Below are 15,787 nucleotides of genomic sequence, written 5' to 3' on the forward strand. Positions count from 1 at the left end.
GTTTTCTCTTCTTTTTTTTTTTTTTTTTTGTTGAGACAGAGTCTCGCTCTGTCACCCAGGCTGGAGTGCAGTGGCCGGATCTCAGCTCACTGCAAGCTCCGCCTCCCGGGTTACGCCATTCTCCTGCCTCAGCCTCCCAAGTAGCTGGGACTACAGGCACCTGCCACCTCACCCAGCTAGTTTTTTGTATTTTTTTTTAGTAGAGACAGGGTTTCACTGTGTTAGCCAGGATGGTCTCGATCTCCTGACCTCGTGATCTGCCCGTCTCGGCCTCCCAAAGGGCTAGGATTACAGGCTTGACCCACTGCGCCCAGCCTCAGTGTTTTCTCTTCTAACCCTTAGAATTTGTAGTTGAGTGTCAGGAGCAAAGATATCTTGCTTTGCTCAGTGCAGTGCCTTACACCTATCATCCCAGCACTTTAGGAGGCTGAGGCAGGAGGATCACTTGAGGCCAGGAGTTCAAGACCAGACTGGGCAACATAGTGAGACCCCATCTCTACAAAAAAATACATTTTTTGTAGAGATGGGGCCTTGGTATGTTGCCCAAAAATATAGGTGGTGACGTGCGCCTGTAGTCCCAACTACTCAGGAGGCTAAGGCAGGAGGAGTTTCTGAGCCCAGGAGCTCAAGGCTACAGTGAGCTATGATCACTCCACTGCACGCCAGTCTGGGTGACAGTGAGACCCTGTGTCTTAAAAAAAAGTCTTTCCTGACATGTTTTCCTGACCCTGTTTAATGCTGATGATGTCTTTGTTGCACAGGCAAGGAGCAAACTTTCCCAGTTGCACGAAAGCCGCCAGGAGGCCCACAGGAGCCTGGAGCAGTATGACCAGATGCTCGATGGAGCCCATGGTGCCAGCCTGACCGACCTGGCCGACCTGAGCGAAGGCGTCTCCCTGGCAGAGAGGGGCGGTTTTGGAGCCATGGTAAAGGTTGAATAAATGTATTACAGTACGGGGCTCTGGTCCCCGGGTGTGACAGCAAAACATCCCACCCGCCAGATCTGTTCATGGCCAACGCTGGTTCCATCCAAGCGCAGGCGGCTGTCTCTTGTTTTTGCTGCCACTTTGTGCGTTCACACCAAGCCTTGCAGCCTGGCACAGGTGGCCATGCTGAATCCTGGCTTCCAGAACAAAGTCCAAGATAGGCCAGGATCCTTTCAAAACCTGTTTTGAAAGCCCTTCATCTCTGCGGAAGCATTACACTGGGCCAACCACCCAAGTTCAGAGGGCTTCTCAAACTTCACCAAAATTGGATCAGTTTCTACTCATTGTGGAAAGCCCACATTCTACTGATCGGGGGCAGGGGACATCTGAGGGGTATGTGTCTATGTATATGTGTGTTTCCACAAGGAACACCTTGAAAAGCAAATGTGTTGCTAAAGATGAGGAAATAATGGCAAGTAGCCCTCCCAGGGTGATCCTGTTTCAACTAAGAATTGGCCTCTCCTGAAATTTTGATTATGTTTAAAAACCTCTGCACTTTACTCCCATCTCATGACCTTAGAGTTGTCATCAGGCCTGGGGCAGGGGACTGTCGGCCCCCTAGATTTTGAGAGATCTCGAGCCCCTGATCTCGAGATCATACCAAGACAGGTGTGATCTTTTCCTTAAGTGGTCACATCCCCCCTGTTCACGCCAGTGTCTGCCCCTGCAGCCTCGAACCTGGGGACATGCGGCTTCCCGTTTTGTCTTGGTGCTGTTGCGGGAGCAGACGGGCTGGGCCGCGCGGGTCTGGATGTTTCCTTGGTGCTCTGGTGCCTCCAGCAGCTGTCTCTGTGCTGCCACCCTCTCTCCCAGGGCTCCTCCCTGGAGCCCTTCTGCTCCTGGGTCTGTGTTCGTCATGGATTCCTCTTCCTCTCTGGAATAAGAGTGAGCGCTCATGCTCTCTAAACACCACACGTGCCTCTTTATGTTCAATGCTTGACTTGTTTTTCTTCTCAGCAGCCGAGTCCTCAGTCCCAAGGATTTATGGGGAAGCACACGCATCCCCTTGGCTGCTGGGAAGGCACTGCTGGCGAGCTCATCTGTCTCTTGTGTCTGGCCCACACTGGGTGTACCGCCTCCCTCTTTCCTCCCATACTCTCTTTTCTCGTGGACTCGTAATGAGGTGGCTTCCATAGCCGCCCCCGGGCCCGTCATCTTCAGCTTTATCGTCTAAATTGAAACGATGAGCATTCATCTTTCATGAATTACGAGAAGCCAGAACTCCTCGCTTTGCTCCCTGGCTGTTCTTGGTGTGTGTGTTTCCGCCTCACAACCCGGCTCCTACTTTCCCCATCTGGCATTGTCCCCTGGCGCTGCTTTTGGCTTGTCCTGCTCAGTCTTCGTTCAGAGAACAGCTTCCTCTTAAACGTCCCTTTTACAGGTTTTTAGAAACCGGTTTTCTTGAATGAAAGTTGGCAGTGAAGTGGCAGTTTGCAAGAGGCCAGTGATTCCCCCAACTCCAAAGACAGATTTTTATCTTTCTTGTTATTTTTGTTCATCTTTTGGGCAGGGCAAAGGTTACATGAGAGACAATTACTTTGGGAATGTAGATATAAGATATGTTACATGGAAATTTGCAACCCGCGTCTGAAAGAAAAACTGTCTTTATCTTGTTGTACAAATACAGTTTTTAAAGCATTTTTCTGACTTGTTTCTATTTCTTAATAAATACTTGGAAGAGAGATTTTTGTTTACTTCTGAACACTTCAAGACTGCTTCAGAGCCGAGGGAGAGGTGTCTTAGTTCTCCCTTGTGGGTTGAAGTTGGGGATTTTAAGTCCCTGAGAATGGTGTATCCACAGTGGTACATCTGAAACTTCCTGTGTTTGGACAGTTCTACTCAAGTTACTAAATTCCATGTGAAACTCACGCAGTGTGACTTTATCTCAAAAGTCAGGTGTTTTTTTTTTTTTTGAGACTGAGTGTCTCTACTCTGTCTCCCAGACTGGAGTGCAGTGGCACGATCTCAGCTCACTGCAACCGCTGCCTCCTGGGTCTAAGTGATTCTCCTGCCTCAGCCTCCCAAGTGATTCTCCTGCCTCAGCCTCCCAAGTAGCAGAGATTACAGGCTAGCAGAGATAACAGGCAGCGTGCCACCACGCCCAGATCATTTTTGTGTTTTTAGTAGAGATGCGGTTTCGCAGTGTTGCCCAGGCTGATCTCAAACTCCTGACCTCAGGCAATCCGCCCGCCTCGGCCTCCCCAAATGCTGGGATTAGAGGCGTGAGCCACGGCACCCCGCCAAAGTCAGGGTTCTTAAAGCCATATTTATTTCTTGTTTCTCATCTGATTATGAGAATATTTGCCTCTTGCTCACCATCCAATCAACTTGTAGAGAGAAGCTAATAAGTCATCCCAGACTTTGACCTTACTGAGGACGGGTTAAGAAAGGTTGGATCATCTGTCACATCCAGCCCCAGTGGCATGCTGGAGCCAGTTTTTATTGACTTTCCAGAACCGATTATTAAATAGAAACTGGCCGGGCACAGTGGCTCACACCTGTAATCCCAGTCCTTTGGGAGGCTGAGGTGGGAGGATTGCTTGAGGCCAGGTGTGTGCCACTGCACTCCAGCCTGGGTGACACAGCGAGACTCAATCTCTTAAAAAAAAAAAAACCCCGAAAAACAAAAAACAGGAACTTGTGAGCTAGTTGCTTGGAAACTTGAAATCAACCATGGTGAGACTGTTTATACCACAGGAATTGGCAGAAGCTCTAAACCAGGGCTTTTTTCTGAGAGAACTGATTCCCAGCACACCCCTGCTACCCAGCACTCCTCTAAAGGCAGGAATGTCACAGAAGCTTCTTGAGCCCCCTTTCAGAGTTACCATGTGTATTTCGTAAGAAGGGCACTACTTCACACTGGTTGCTGAACTTGTTCAAGGTATTACATCTCTGCGAAGGGCCGTGTCATTCGTCCTGGCCTTTGTCTGCTGTACTCGTGTCCCCCAAGTTGGCAGATGGGTCTTTTCTCCTTGGTAGGTGGTCTGCAGGGGGTAGAATTGATGGTATCTTTGTAACAGGGAAATCCCATTTCCCACTCTGATTCTGTGCAGTGGAATCAAAACCACCTTTAGTTACCCTGACCTCCTGAATCCTGCTGGGGTCTCAGGCTTCCCCTTAGAAGGGGAAGGAGTGATTGTGGTTTCAGGCCAGTGACTCCTGAGAAAGGGATTGCAGGCCTGACTGTCAGTGCAGGGGGCTTGCAACCCACATTCCCAGAACCTTAAGTCTCTTTTCTGCCATTGTTAACTGTTATTTGGCAGTCTTCCAAGTGATGACTGAAAACACTGAAAAAAAAAAAAACCTTATAAATAAATGCCAATTAAAAACTAAATAGAGCCAGGCATGGTGGCGAGTGCCTGTAGGCCCAGCTACTTGGGAGGCTGAGGCAGGAGGATCCTTGAGCCCGGGAGTTCTGGGCTGTAGTGTGCTATGCTCATTGGGTGTCTACACTAAGTTAGTCGTCAGTATGGTACCTTCTGGGAGCAGGGGACCACCAGTCGCCTAAGGAGAGGTAAACCTGCCCTGATCAGAAACGGAGCAGGTCAAAACTCCCAGGCTGATCAGTAGTGGGATCGCACCTGTGAATAGCCATTGGCCTCCAGCCTGGGCAGCATAGTGAGATCCTACCTTTAAAAACAAGCAAACTAAATAGAAGCTTTCATTCTGAGGTCAAGCTGGCATTCTTAACTCACTGCTTTATCCAGGTCATGATCCCTCTCTTTCTTCTGGAACAAATACATTCCTCCTTCCATGGAGCAGTGTGAGAGGCGGATTTTCCATGTGGGCCTCCTGGCCTCCTTAGAGTAGGACTTCTCCATCTTTATCTGCATCCGAGAACCCCATCAGACGCTCGCTGGGCGTGTGTGTCTTGTGGTGGTCAGCACCTGACGTCCAGTCAGCACTGTCTCCAGCTGCGGTGCTTGTGGACATCTGTACTTAACTTGTCTAAGAACCTGGCTTGGTTTCCCCACCTTGGGAAAACCCTGTGGTCGGAGGCTCCAGCTAATGTTTCCCAGGTAAGAAAAACCATTCCATGTTCATCAGTTGGCAGGGATGTGGGTGCATTCTCCCGAAGCGGGGGCTGAGGAAGAAGCACTCACACTAATTCACTCATTCACAGCCTGGACCAGTGGCTTGTCTTAACTCTGTACCTCTCAGAATTGTCCTGCACCCCTAAGTTGGCTGCCCCAGAGTGGTGGCAGCCTTGCTAGGAAACTTTCTTTTGGACCTTTGATGTCATTGCCCCAAACCATTTGTCCCTATTTTCATGGAAGCCCCAGCTTTTTAATGATTTTGTTTTGGTCGGTTGGAATACTGGACTGGTTTGTGAGCCCCACACAGGGATGCCAGTGTGTGTGCCAAATTCAGTGAGGGTGTTGTGCTGTTTTTTTAATATCACAGTGAAACATTCATGTTTTCACTGAGGGTGTGTCTTTATTAACTAAAACAGAGTCCTTATTTAAACCAACTGCATTGTTCCCGTGTATGACAAACCCACCCTTTTCAGGCTACTGCCCACTACAAAAATGTGCTCTTCAAAAGTAAATATTTTTTTCCTCTTGTTTAAATGAACCTGTTTGTTTCTAGAAATACACACCTTTAAAAAAAAATGCAAAGCGTTGTGTATGCTCTAGTAATTCTAACTGCATGAGTACTCATTTCCTCATAGGACAGAAACAACCAGCATGTTTCTTGGTATGAAAACTCCATTTTCTCAAATACCCACCTAGGTACATACTCACCGAGAAAAGGTGATTGAGGAAGGTCACACTTTTGAAATGAGGCCTCTGCTGCTGTCGTTGAGTGACTCTTTGCAGTTTTCTTGATGGCATTTCCAAATGTATTATTTTTTTCTGACTCAGTGGTTAAAAAAATATTGTTTAAATTTCAGGTAAAATAGACATAAACGGCCGGGCGTGGTGGCTCACACCTGTAATCCCAGCACTTTGGGAGGCCGAGGCTGGTGGATCACTTGAAGTCAGGAGTTCAATACTGGCCTGCCCAATATGGTGAAACCCCGTCTCTACTAAAAATACAAAAATTAGCTGGGCATGGTGGCGTGCGCCTGTAATCCCAGCTACTCGGGAGGCTGAGGCAGGAGAATCACTTGAACCCGGGAGGTGGAGGTTGCAGTGAACCAAGATTGTGCCACTGCATTCCAGCCTGGGTGACAAGAGTGAAACTCTGTCTCAAAAAAAAAAAAGACATAAACTTGACCATCTTCACTGTCTTTAAGTGTACAGTTCGGTAGTGTTAGGTATATTCACGTTGTTGTGGAACCCAGCTCTAGAACGTTTTCATCCCCATGAAATACCCACTCCCCATCCCCCTACCCACAGCCCCTGGCAACCACTGTTCTACTTTGTCACTGTGAACGTGATGGCTCTAGGGTCCTCATAGAAGAGGACTCATACCTCGTGCATCGTTTGTGACTGTTATTTCACTCAGCATCCTGTCCTCAAGGGTCTTCCATGTTGGAGCATGTGTCAGAATTTGCTTCCTTTTGAAGGCTGGATCAGATTCTGTTGTGTGGCTCTTTACAGTTTTCTTGATGACATTTCTAAATTCATTATTTTTTTCTGACTCGGAAAAAAATTTTGTTTTTCCATTTTGTTTATCCATTTATGCATCGATGGACATTTAAGTTGCTTCCACTCAATGATTTTTTAATGAATTTTTATTTTAGAATAGTTTTTAGATTTATGAAAAAATTGCAAAGATAGGCCAGGTGTGGTGGCTCATGCCTATAATCCCAGCACATTGGGAGGCTGAGGTGGGAGGATCAGCTGAGCTCACGAGTTCAAAACCAGCCCTGGCAACATAGTGAGAGACTTCATTTCTACAAAAAAATATAAAAATTAGCCAGGCTTGGTGGTGCATGCCTGTAGTCCCGGCTACTCAGGAGACCAATGTGGGAGGATCACTTGAGCCCAAATGGTCAAGGCTAGAGTAAGCCATGAGCATGCAACTGCACTCCAACCTGGACAACAGAGTGAGACCCTGTTTCAGAAAAAGAAAAACTGCAAAGATAGTGCATAGTTCCTCTATATCCCACACCCGGTTCCTCCTGTTAGTCACATCACATACAGTACATTTGTCACAACCAATGAACCAGTATTGAACATTATTATTCACTCCAGTTCGTATTTCTTCAGTGATCTTTAATTAATTTATTTTTTTAAAGATACAGGGTCTCACACTGTTGTGGCTGGAGTGCAGTGGCACAATCATAGCTCACTGTAACCTCCACCTCCTGGGTTCGAGCAATCTCGTGAGTCAGCCTCCCAAGTAGCTGGGACTATAGGTACATGCCACCATACCTGGATTTTTTTTTTTTTTTTTTTTGAGGCAGAATCTCACTTACTCTGTCACCCAGGCTGGAGTGCAATGGCGCAATTTCAGCTCACTGCAACCTCTGCCTCCTGGGTTCAAGCAGTTCTCCTGCCTCAGCCTCCCAAGTAGCTGCAATTACAGGTGCCTGCCCAGCTAATTTTTTGTATTTTTAGTAGAGGTGGGGTTTCACCATGTTGGCCAGGCTGGTCTTGAACTCCTGACCTCAGGTGATCCGCCCACTTTGGCCTCCCAGAGTGTTGGGATTATAGGCATGAGCCACTGCGCCTGGCCACATTTTTAAATTTTTGTTTTTATAGAGATGGGATTTTGCTATGTTGCCGAGGCCAGTCTCAAACGCCTGGCTGAATCATTCTTTTTAGGGTCATGCTACTCAAAGTGGAAATGTGAGTTAAGTATGGAATTCTGTCCTTTGCTTTAACTCAGAAATAATCAAATCCTTGTCCTGTTTCTTCACAAAATTATAGGATGATCCTTTCAAAAATAAAGCCTTGTTATTTAGCAACAACACACAAGAGCTGCATCCGGATCCTTTCCAGACAGAAGACCCCTTCAAATCTGACCCATTTAAAGGAGCTGATCCCTTCAAAGGTATCTCACTTGCTACCCACTTTCTCATTGAAATATTGTGTGTTTTCTGTCAAATTTAGAGTGGTTGAAGGGCTAGAAAAGTAAGGACATGCCACAGTCTGAAACGGAGGGGGAAAGGAACGCCTTTTCTTTGTTTGTTTGGAGACGAACTCTCGCTGGCACCCAGGCTGGAGTGCAGTGGCGCAATCTCGGCTCACTGCAACCTCCGCCTCCTGGCTTCAAACAATTCTCCTGCCTCAGCCTCCCGAGTAGCTGGGATTACAGGTGCGCATCACCGCACCCGGCTAATTTTTGTATTTTTAGTAGAGTCGGGGTTTTACCGTGTTGCCCAGGCTGGTCCCAAACTCTTGACCTCAGGTGATCCAGCCACCTCAGCCCCACAAAGTGCTGGGATTATAGGTGTGAGCCACCGCGCCCGGCAGGAACGCCTTTTAAGCTTCTTATCTCACCCTGTTAACCAGAGAGCCAAGGCATCGAGACACAGTGGGAAGCGTTCCAAGCTCACCACAAGACCCACATTTGAAAGCAGCTTGGCCAGTCCCCTTCAACTCTTCAGTACTTAAATTTCCTCGTCCCTCAGCAGGTTAATAAATTTGCTCCTTGCTCACCTCACAGGGTTGATAAAATAATCAGAGCTAGTAATGATCATGAAAGTACCTGGCAAACCATGGGTTCCTACATAAATGTAAGGTCTAGATAATTTTAGGAGTCTATCCAGAGCCACACCTGAGTCAAGAATAACTAAGAATTCCGGAAACAAGATGTCCTAATTTATCTCCATGTTTCAGAGCAAAACAGTATTTCCAGGAGGAAGGCTCTCTGTACATTTCTGAGAAAAACACTAAGGTGGGGAGAGGACAGTGGAAGTTTGAGCTTCAGCTTGGAGTTGAAGCCTGCTGGGTCTGAGAGGCGAATCCAGCAGCCCCTGACGTCCAGGGGCGCCACCGCCTCATTGCTGCAGGGCTGGTGGTGAAGTGAGGGACAGCCCAGGGTCCTGTGTCCTCTTACCCAGGGAGGTGGCAGGCAGATGGGATAAAGGAAACCCGGCGTGGGAAGAGAGGAGTGGATTCTAGCCCGCTCTGTGTCTTCCCTACTCCAGCCTGGGTGGGACAGCCACCAGGACCTTCCTTCTCATCTTCAACATTCCAGCCAGAAGCAGCTGCCTCCTCCAGGTCCCCTTCTTTGGTTTGCCAAGGTTTCGAGGGCAGGTGGATAGAAATAACATTATTTCTATCCAGGACAGGAGAAGGAAATAACATTCTCTCCCTACATTGGCGGAGTAGAAGGCAATGAAAGGCCTGGCAGGTGGGTGGCTGTGTTCAAGGGCCCGGCCCGCGTCGTGTGCCCTAAAGCGAATAAGCATTTCTCTCCTCTCCCACCCAGGCGACCCGTTCCAGAATGACCCCTTTGCAGAGCAGCAGACAACTTCAGCAGGTAAAGTTCAGTGTTTCCCGGACCACTCTTCAGACTGTGTCCAGTCCTGGCTCAGAAGTTGCACGTGGCGGGACTTGTGTGTGCACACACCGGGGATGGAAGCCATGTAACTGGGAAGGATGGCTGTCCATCCATGTTACACCCATCCTTGGTCCCATTCCCTTCTGCAGGTGGCTCCCCTCCCTAGGTCCAGTCACTGCCTGCACCCCACCCTGGAGTGTGGTGGGATCACATTGCCTGCTAATTTATTTATTTATTTTATTTTTTGAGACGGAGTCTTGCTCTGTCACCCAGGCTGGAGTGCAGTGGTATGATCTTGGCTCACTGCAACCCCTGCCTCCTGAGTAGCTAGGACTACAGGCACCCTCCACCATGCCCAGCTAATTTTTGTATTTTTAGTAGAGACGAGGTTTCACCATGTTGTCCAGGCTCATCTCGAACTCTTGTCCTCAGGTGATCTGCCCGCCTTGGTCTCCCAAAGTGCTGGGATGACAGGCGTGAGCCACCATGCCTGACCAATTTATTTTTTTTCAGGTGAAATTTATATAACGTAAAAGTCACTATTTTAAAGCATCCATTTCAGTGATATTGAGCACACTCACAGTGTTGTGCAATGATCATCTGCCTTCACCTAGTTCCACAACATCCTCATCCCCCCAAAAGGAGACCCCATCCCCATCAGCAGTCACTCCCTGTTCCCTCCCCCAACCCCTGGCACCCATAATCCATTTTCTGTCTCTGTGGATTTACCTGCATTGTTTATTATTATTATTATTGTATCCAGCTCCTACAGGATATATTATTTATTTAGAGACAGGGTTTTACTCTGTTGCCCAGGCTGGAGTGCACTGGTGCAATTATAGCTCACTGCAGCCTTGACCTTCTGGGCTCGAGCAGCCTTTCTGCCTCAGCCTCCTTAGTAGCTGGTGCTACAGGCGCATGCCACCACACCTGGCTAATTTTTTATTTTTTTATTTTTACAAGCGGGGGTCTCTCTGTGTTGCCCATGCTGGTGTTGAACTCCTGGCCTCAAATAATCCTCCTATCTCAGCCTCCTAAAGTGATTGGAGGGTTGGGATTACAGACATGAGCCACCATGCCTGGCCAGGATATTATTATTTTTAAAGTCAATTTTATTGAGTGGTATAGTGTACACAGAACAAAATTCACCTATTTTAGTATGTAATAAGATGAGTTTCAACAAATATGCACAGTTGTGTGAGATTTGAGAACACTTCAGTCATTCCTGAGGCCCGTTTGTTGTCACCCTCCCCCCGTCACCAGGCTGCCCTGGCCACCACTGCCCTGTTTTCTGTCACTGGTGTTCTTCCCTTTCTAGAATTCCATGTAAAGGGCATCATTCTGTGGTGTGTCCTTTTATGCCTGGGTTCTTTCACTCGGTATAATGTTTACTCATGGGGCATTTTTCCTTCTAGATCCATTTGGAGGGGACCCTTTCAAAGAAAGTGACCCATTCCGTGGCTCTGCCACCGATGACTTCTTCAAGAAACAGACAAAGAATGACCCATTTACCTCGGACCCATTCACGAAAAACCCTTCCTTACCTTCGAAGGTGAGTGGGGTGGGACGTTGCCTGGGAGAGCCGCACGCCTGCTCTGTGTGTGTGAGGGCGGCACTTCCCGAAGGCCTCCTTCCCTTCATGGAGTGTACGTGGTGCCTACGAGTATGGGCCTTGGTGCCTGTTCTCTGGGAGCTGGTATCCCAGGCTGATTTCATTCCTGCCGAGTGAGGGAGCTGTCTGGCCTAGTCACTGCAGTGACTCACCTGTGAGCCCCACGGTTCAGTCAGCTGTCCAGTGGCCCCACGTCAGGGCAAGGAGGATGTCACCCACAGTTCTTATTCCTCTATCCCCATCCCCACCCCTCAACTCTAGTCATCTGCCTCCACTGCCTCTTCATCTCCCAAAAAAGACTAAATCAAACAAGCACCACATACTCGCATGAACCCGGCCACCCCGCACGGTCCTTGTAACACACAGCACTGGTGGGGACCTTAGAGTCACCTTGGTGGGTGCCCCTGTCACGGCAGGAGTAAGTGCAGGCGTCTCAGCCCGACTGCCTTGCCTGGTGTCATCTCCTGAGAGCATCAGCCAACTCTGACCCTCCAGTTTCCGACTCCAGCACACCTGTGCTTCCATCCCCAGGCATGGCAGACGCCGGGCGTTTTGCACATTATGCCTAAGAGATTGGGTTAAATAGCTGTCAACTTGGATTTTAAAACAAATCAAAAAAGAGCAATCTCTGGTGATGGAGGAGAGGATTTTAATGATGGAGTGAGCTTGCTTCATAGCCTTTTTCCGTTTTCTAGGCTGCAACCCAGGCCCAAGGCCTGCTCAGAGACGAGCACTTATCCCTCCTCCTCAGGGCTCCTGCTGCCCTGATGCCCACCTCCTTCACTCCCTGTGGACCTTTTGGTCTTTAGCGCTTGGAGCTCTTTGAAGGCAACGATTCATTTGCAGTGTTTTCTTATTGGCCCCTTTTTAGCATCCTTAAGACCTGTAGTATTCCTGGTATAGGTGATCTGTTTGCCAATTTCATTGACCTTCTCCATAACCAACTTTTGGCTTCATTTTTCTCTACTGCTTGTTTTCTGTTTCATTGATTTTCTCTTTTCTATTTCTATTTTTTTCCATTTCCTTACTCCTGTTTATTTGGGGTTTACCTTGCTCTTCTAATGTCTTAAGCTCCAACCTTCATTCATTGATTTTAGACTTCATTTTCTAGTACAGGCGGTTCCTGAGTTATGGTTCAACTTACAGTTTTTTGATTTTACAATAGTTTTATTGAGATGCAGTCCCATCATAAGTCAAGGAGTGTCTGGATTTATGTTGGTTCGACTTCTGATTTTTTGCTTTATGATGGGTTTCTTGGGATATTAAGTACATTTTCGACTTAAGATATTTTCAACTTACAATGGGTTTATCAGGACGTAACCCCATGGTAAGTCAAGGAGCATCTGTGTAAATTTACAGCAACGTATTTCCCTCAAGCACTACTTTACCTGTATTTCATATATTTGAGTACTTTGTCTCTTCATTGCCATTCAGTTTTGAGATGTTTCCCAGTTTCCCTTGTGAATTCTGTTTACCCATGGATTACTTAAAAGTGTGTTGTTTCATTTCCAGATACTTGGCTTCTTCTCCTAGGTCTATTATAATACTATTATTCTTGATTTTTAATTCAATTTGTTATTAGAGAACATTTTCTGTATGTTTTCAATACCTTCACATTTATCAAGGGTTGCTGTTTATGGCCTATGTTGGTGAACAAACCATGTACACTTGAGAACAATGTGTATCTAGTTGTTGGGTGTAATGTTCTACAAATGGCAGCGAGGTTGAGCTTCCTGATAGTGTTCAGATTATGTGTGTCTTCATTATTTGTTCCTTTTTTAGTTCTACCAATGGCTGAGAGAGAGGTGTTAAACGTTCTCCTATGATTGTGGAATTGTTCATACTGCACTTTAATTTGATCAAGTTTCGCTTTGTGTATTTTGAAGCTCTGTCAGGTGCATAGATGTTTATGATTATTGTGTCTTTCTGACACAACAACCTTTTTATCATTACAAAAGGTTCCCATTTGATCTCTGGTGATGTTCTTTGTCTTGAAGTCTGTTTTATCACTTCATTCTCCTCATGTTATTCACTATATGATATATCATTTTTCAACCATTTACTTTCAACTTACCTGGGTCTTTAAAACTGATAGGTGTCTTTTGTAACTAGCATAGTGTTGGGACTTGCTTTTTTTTTTAATCCAGTCAGAAGTCCCTGCCTTGTAAATGGAATGTTTAGTCCATTAACATTTAATGTAATTATTGATATGGTTTAAGTCTACTGTTTTATTATTTGCTTGCTTTTTATCCCATGTTTTGTTTCCTGCCTTCTTTTGGATTGTTTGAATGTTTTTTGGAATTCTATCTATTGGCCTTTTATTATTTTAATCATACCTCTTTTAATGATTGTTTAGAGGTTGCTTAGGAAATACCGTGTACAGTTTTAACTTTTCATAGTCTACTTGAGGTTAGTATTGTATTATCTCATGTAAAATGTAGAAAATTGCAACCGTTGTCCACCCACCCTTGCAGCCAGCATGTCTTATGTTATAGCCGTCATGTGAATATCATACATCTAAATACATTAGAAACTCCATAAGACCCTTATAATTTTTGCATTAATCCATTCTGGTTAAAGAAAAAGGAAAAAAGTAGTCATTTAGTTTTACCCAATATGTACCATTTCTGATACTCTTCATTGCTTTCTGAAGAGTGGTTTTCCCTCCATTATCATTTTCCTTCAGCCTAAAGAACTTTCTTTAGCACTTCTTATAGTGCAAATCGACTGTATTACCACTTTTTTATTTTTATTTTTGAAACAGAGTCTAACTCTTGCCCAGGCTGAAGTGCAGTGGTGTGATCTTGGCTCACTGCAGCCTCAACCTCCTGGGCTCAAGCAGTTCTCCCACCTAAGCCTCCCAAGTTGCTGGGATCACAGGCGTGTACCTCCAAACCCAGCTAATTTTTTATTTTTTGTAGAGATTGGATCTCCATATGTTGGTGAGGCTGGTCTCAAACTCCTAGGCTCAAGCAATCCTCCTGCCTCAGCCCCTCTAAAGTACTGGGATCACAGGCTTGAGTCACTGCACCTGGCTGTTACTCTTTTTTTTTTGCAACCTCTGCCTCCCAGGTTCAAGGGATTTCTGGTTAATTTTTGTATTTTTAGTAGAGACTGAGTTTCACCATGTTGGCCAGGCTGGTCTTGACCTCCTGAGCTCAAGTGATCTGCTCACCTCGTCCTCCCAAAGTGCTAGGATTACAGGCATGAGCCACTGTGCCAGGCCTGTTGTCATTCTTGAAGGACATTGCGTTTGATGTAGGTTGTTGGGCTTTTGTTTGTTCATTTAGCACTTTTAGCGTGTTTTTCTACTGCCTTCCAGCCTCCATTGTCCTTGATGAGAGGAGTTTTTTTTTTTTTTTGAGACAGAGTCTTGCTCTGTCCCCAGGCTAGAGTGCAGTGGCGCAATCTCAGCTCACTGCAAGCTCCACCTCCCGGGTTCACGCCATTCTGCTGCCTCAGCCTCCCAAGTAGCTGGGACTATAGGCGCCCACCACCATGCCTAGCTAATTTCTTTTATTTTTAGTAGAGACAGAGTTTCACCGTGTTAGCCAGGATAGTCTCGATCTCCTGACCTCGTGATCCACCCACCTCAGCCTCCCAAAGTGCTGGGATTACAGGTGTGAGCCATCGCGCCCAGTGGAGAGGAGTATTCTCTCATTGTTATCCTGTATGTAATAGATGGTTTTTCTCTGGCTACTTTCAAGTTTCTCTCTTTATCTTTAGTTTTCAGTAGTTTTTGAAGTTTCTGGGTATAGTTTTCTTGGTGTTTATACTGTTTAGGCTTTGCTCAGCTTCTTCAATCTGTAAATTATGCTTTTCAACAAATTTGGTAAGTTTTCATTGCTGGGTTCAGTGGCTCATTCCTGTAATCCCAGCACTTTGGGAGGCTGAGGCGGGCGGATCACTTGAGGCCAGGTGTTCAAGACCAGCCTGGCCAATGTGGTGAAACCCTGTCTCTACTAAAAGTACAAAAATTAGCCAGGCGTGGTGGTGCACACTTGTAATCCCAGCTACTTGGGAGGCTGAGGCAGGAGAATCGCTTGAACCTGGGAATCAGAGGTTGCAGTGAGCTGAGATTGCGCCACTGTACTCCAGCCTGGGTGACAGAGCAAGACTCCGTCTCAAAACAACTACAACAAAACAAATTTGGTAAGCTGTCAGCTGTCAGTTCTCCTAATGTGTTTTTTCTGCCCCATTTTCTCTCCCGTCTCTTTCTGGGATTCCAGTTACACAGATGTTAGACCCTTTGTTACTGTCCCACAGGTTCCTGAGGCTGTATTTATTTATCTTTTCATTCTTTTTTCTCCTTTTTCTTCAGATTGAGTAATTTCTACTGCTCTGTTTTCAACTTCACTTACTCTTTCTTTTATTACTGGTTATTTAGCTCACCTAATGGAGTGTTTTTTTGTTTGTTTGTTTGAGACAGAGTCTCGCTCTTTCACCCAGGCTGGAGTGCAGTGGGGTGATCTCAGCTCACTGCAACCTCCACCTCCCAGGTTCAAGTCATTCTCCTGCCTCAGCCTCCTGAGTAGCTGGGATTACAGGCGTGCACCACTAAGCCTGGCTTATTTATTTATTTATTTTTGAGACGGAGTTTTACTCTTGTTGCCCAGGCTGGAGTACAATGGTGTAATCTCAGCTCACTGCAACCTCTGCCTCCTGGGTTCAAGCAATTCTCCTGCCTTGGCCTCCCAAGTAGCTGGGATTACAGGTGTCCACCACCACACCGGGCTAATTTTTTGTATTTTTAGTAGAGACAGGGTTTTGCCATGTTGTCCAGGCTGGT

At 46.4% G+C, this 15,787-nt stretch overlaps 1 protein-coding gene across 16 annotated transcripts in view; it reads left to right on the forward strand.

Annotated features, from left to right (window-relative positions):
* Nucleotides 1–15,787, forward strand: part of EPS15L1 (epidermal growth factor receptor pathway substrate 15 like 1) — a 121,486-nt gene that overhangs the window by 73,155 nt on the left and 32,544 nt on the right. For all 16 annotated transcript variants that reach the window (XR_004434357.1, XR_004434358.1, XM_033199852.1 and 13 more), the window contains 4 exons: nt 762–926; nt 7,808–7,931; nt 9,315–9,365; nt 10,802–10,938. Coding sequence is in view for 14 of the 16 variants with exons in the window: in XM_033199852.1 (XP_033055743.1) it covers nt 762–926; nt 7,808–7,931; nt 9,315–9,365; nt 10,802–10,938 (477 nt within the window). In the remaining 2 variants the exon portion in view is untranslated. The remainder of the gene's footprint in view (nt 1–761; nt 927–7,807; nt 7,932–9,314; nt 9,366–10,801; nt 10,939–15,787) is intronic.

The sequence above is a fragment of the Trachypithecus francoisi genome, unplaced genomic scaffold (genome assembly GCF_009764315.1).
Source record: "Trachypithecus francoisi isolate TF-2019V2 unplaced genomic scaffold, Tfra_2.0 Lachesis_group5, whole genome shotgun sequence".
Taxonomy (NCBI): domain Eukaryota; kingdom Metazoa; phylum Chordata; class Mammalia; order Primates; family Cercopithecidae; genus Trachypithecus; species Trachypithecus francoisi.